The 3,647-nt window shown below is 34.6% G+C and overlaps 1 protein-coding gene across 5 annotated transcripts in view; it reads right to left on the reverse strand.

Moving 5' to 3' along the window:
- Positions 1 to 3,647, reverse strand: part of FRYL (FRY like transcription coactivator) — a 376,409-nt gene that overhangs the window by 17,893 nt on the left and 354,869 nt on the right. For all 5 annotated transcript variants that reach the window (XM_019525974.1, XM_019525975.1, XM_019525976.1 and 2 more), the window contains one exon: positions 1,387 to 1,455. In XM_019525974.1, the coding sequence (XP_019381519.1) occupies positions 1,387 to 1,455 (69 nt within the window). The remainder of the gene's footprint in view (positions 1 to 1,386; positions 1,456 to 3,647) is intronic.

The following is a 3,647-nucleotide window of genomic DNA, read 5'->3' on the forward strand; positions in this document are numbered from 1 at the left end:
TTTTTTTTTTTTTTAAAGAGAGACCCTTATTTTTTTAAAGGCTAAACAAGCTAGCAAAAAATTGATGATTCCTTTCTAGTCTGATTGTTGTGTATGAAGCAGACTTAAATACTGAAAGTAGGATTTAATTGTTCCTAATTTTTTTTTATTTTGGAGGAACAAAAATATTACCACTAACTGCACCATGATATAGATTTTATTTTAAAATTGGATGTACTAAAAAGGACTGAATAAAAAGGAAGAAAATAGTTTCCCTCTCTCCATGTTTATCTTTAACTTGGATTCAGAAAACACCTATAATGATTCTTGGAATTCAGTGTCCTCATATATGCAAAAAGCATTGTACTTCAGTTGTTAGAAAGACAGCTTCTCTATTCACACTCACTTTTTAAGATACTAAGTTATGTGTATTGCACATGAACAGGTAGGGAAAAGCTTTAACCCTTTTATATATGTATTCATTATAATCTAAAAGAGCCCAGACAGCATTTGCTTCTTTAAAAACAAAAATAAAAACCTGTTTTGCTGAATCTCCCTATGAAAACATGATTTTAAGCAGCTCCAAAACAGGTGCTATTAGTGATGCTATAGTTGCATCTTTTATCATTTTTGTTATAGGATCCTAGAAGGCATTAAGTGTCTTTATATTGAATACTAACAATACAACATAAATCCATAGATTTTTTTTCTTTCTACAGCATATTTACTAACAATACGGCATATGTTGTTTAAAGGAACAAAGATTTTCCTAAGTAGTTGAGTATTTCATACATTACAACTGACAGTAGCATCAAAGGCAGAGGTGATCCTTCTACAGTGTATTCACACACATTTTTTTCAGATAAACTCAAGAGAGTCAACTAAAAATGATGGTGGGTTTCCAATTGGACAAGTAATTTCCAAAAAGTTTGATGAGGTTTCTGCCATAGTGCTACCTAGCCCCTCTTTCAGCCTTCCAAACACATTATTCTAGAAAGGTCATATGTATTTATATACTTCTAATTATATTAGATTTTGGGCAGCTCTTTTGCCAGACTGTTTATCTGAGTACAGAAGCAGAATACTAACATATTTTCTTCTAGAAACAGCTGCATAAAAGACAGATTTACTTTGGCACTCAGATGGTATCGAGTCTGCTTATCTACTCTGTGTTATTAAGCTTTTAGAACCCAAGACTTGTTGCTCACTTTAATAAAAGGGAACCCTTTGTTATTAGGCCAATATTTTATAAGAATCTAAGTTTCCAAAAGATAGTCTGATAACTGAAATGAAAAGCTCTGCAAAAGCTTCTTTAGTTTCTTTGCGAATATCGAAGAGTTTTTTGTGCTGTATATTTTTTAATTTTAATATGCAATATTAAAGGACTCAGACCTGACAATCACCTACCTGAGCATCTGTGTTGGTTCCATGAATGCCATCATCAGCACCAAATGTCCTTTTGCAGTCATCTAGCCACTACAAAATAAACATAAGCAAAATTAACCTTGAAAGACCAAGTAAACCAAAATACATGAGAAAAGTTCCAAAGAACTGTATTGCAATAAAGATCTTCCATGTCCCCTGATAATTTTTAATGAAATAATGTAATTAATATATTTGTATAGTCTTAGTCGCATCTTGTTTAATACTAGTTGAAACTCCTTTCAGATACTCGATGCCTGGTACTTCATTTCTTACCAGGACCATCCTTCCCAACAAATTCTACTTCGTTATGTTCTGTAGCAATTAGTTCCCTCCATTGAACTTTTCATATAAATTTTCAATATTCCAGAGCAGGACTACTTGATATGTTCAATGTTAAGCTACAGTTACATTTGGGAAGTAAGGTTGGGAGGCAAAATGGTCGAGGAAAGAGGAAATCCTTTTACTTAAATATGATACAGTATTTTTTTCTTCTACTCTGTTCCAGAAAAATCCATTACAATATTATTTCCCAATTCATTTAATGACTTAAGAGGTACACAAGCATCCCAACAGCATTTCTAACAAATTGCTGAACCAGAATCATAAAAGGCTGGAACTTCTGTATTTTTTGAGAACCATTTTAGTAAGATTAGGAGAATTACATTATTTGTACAAGTAGAATATAATAAAGGTGCTTTACTGATTTCAATAGATTAGTTATGCAAGTTCTATACATCATAAAGGGTTACTATAAAATATACAATACAAACATGAGGGACTTATCTACACTGTACATTTGGGGTCCTATTGTAAAAGAAAGTAAACAGAAGTGAACAGAGAGTGACCAGAATAGTAATGAACTATGTTAAACTGCAAATTATCCTCTGAAACACAGAACAGAATCTACATATCCAAGGAAGTACAATTTAGTTTAATGTGTGCTTTCTATCATAAGTCTCAATGGAAATCTTAAGTGACCTTTTCTTAACCTTTGACTGATGCCAAAAAGGTAAAATAAAAATGTGATTTCCCATCTGCTCAATTTAATAAAGGCTACTTAGTGAATTAACTTGGCCTGTGTGCTTATCAGGAGGAGAAGTGGAATTCTCTAAACACTGTGGTGTCAGTTTCAAGTAGTGATACATGGATACCAATGTACTTTTAAAATCTTGTTTTTCTTTGCATCTGACAGCACCCATCAATAATAATGGAAGTCTGCATCACAGCAAATAACATCAGAAACTAAGAACCTGATATTAACCTCTCACACCTGGCCTTGTTTTGCCATTTTTTATATTTTTAAAGAGAAAAACAATTTGGAAAAAAAAAATTTTGAGCTCTAAGTTTTCCTTGACACACCGTGCTCTGTTTTCTGTTATTTCTGTTTTCTTGAGTCAGTGTTTTTTCCCCCCGGATATAAATATGAATACAGTGAAAGATTTGATGTGCAGGTACAGAACAACCACTAATTGACAATGCATTTATATATTGCCTCATTCCTGCTCAGCCCAGGACAGATGCTAATAATCAAGCCCTGCTCATTTGCTTTTGCTCCATGTACATCCAAACCCAACAGTTAAGTAGAGAATATAGTTAGAGGGTTGCTAGACAAAGAGCCGAAGGGCGGTGCTGGGGTAAGTGCTCAGGACCTTCAGACCTATCTTACTTTGCCTGAGGTCTGTACAAACAGGAGTGAGTGAAGTTTGTTTCTTGGTGGCTGTCCTAGGCTTGGGAGGAAAGCAGCATAGACATTTCTTGGCCCTTACCACAGGTTCAGCAATACAAAGGAGACAGAGTTCTACTTAGGGAATAGGTGAGGGTTCTCTGACCTAGAAGCATCTTCCCCAGATATGCTGGTTTTAGGTCACCAACCAGTTTTACATGGGTCGAAAAATGGGAATACTAGAGTTTCTGCTTGCACAAGACAGCATTATGGATGCTCTGACTTGCACCAGGGGCTGATTTAGCTTCAAAATAGGTGGCATACAGACCCCTTTGCCTTCCCCATTTCAATTGCACTAAGTGCAAGTTCCTTGTAAAAGATAACTCCATTATCTCCTTAACTTTATGTTGCTTTGAGAGGTTAATACAGAACACCATTTTTAGAAAGTCAAGTGCAATCCACATTTTTAGGACTGATTTTGAAGAAAAGTTACCAGTTAGATTATGTTTTTAAAAGTTAATCATGTGTGCTAAAAGCTTAGAGATTTTTTTATTTATTTTGGGGGGGGGGGGGCGGGAAA

The sequence above is a fragment of the Gavialis gangeticus genome, unplaced genomic scaffold, assembly GCF_001723915.1.
Source record: "Gavialis gangeticus isolate Ggan-Ray unplaced genomic scaffold, GavGan_comp1, whole genome shotgun sequence".
In the NCBI taxonomy this organism is placed as follows: Eukaryota; Metazoa; Chordata; order Crocodylia; family Gavialidae; genus Gavialis; species Gavialis gangeticus.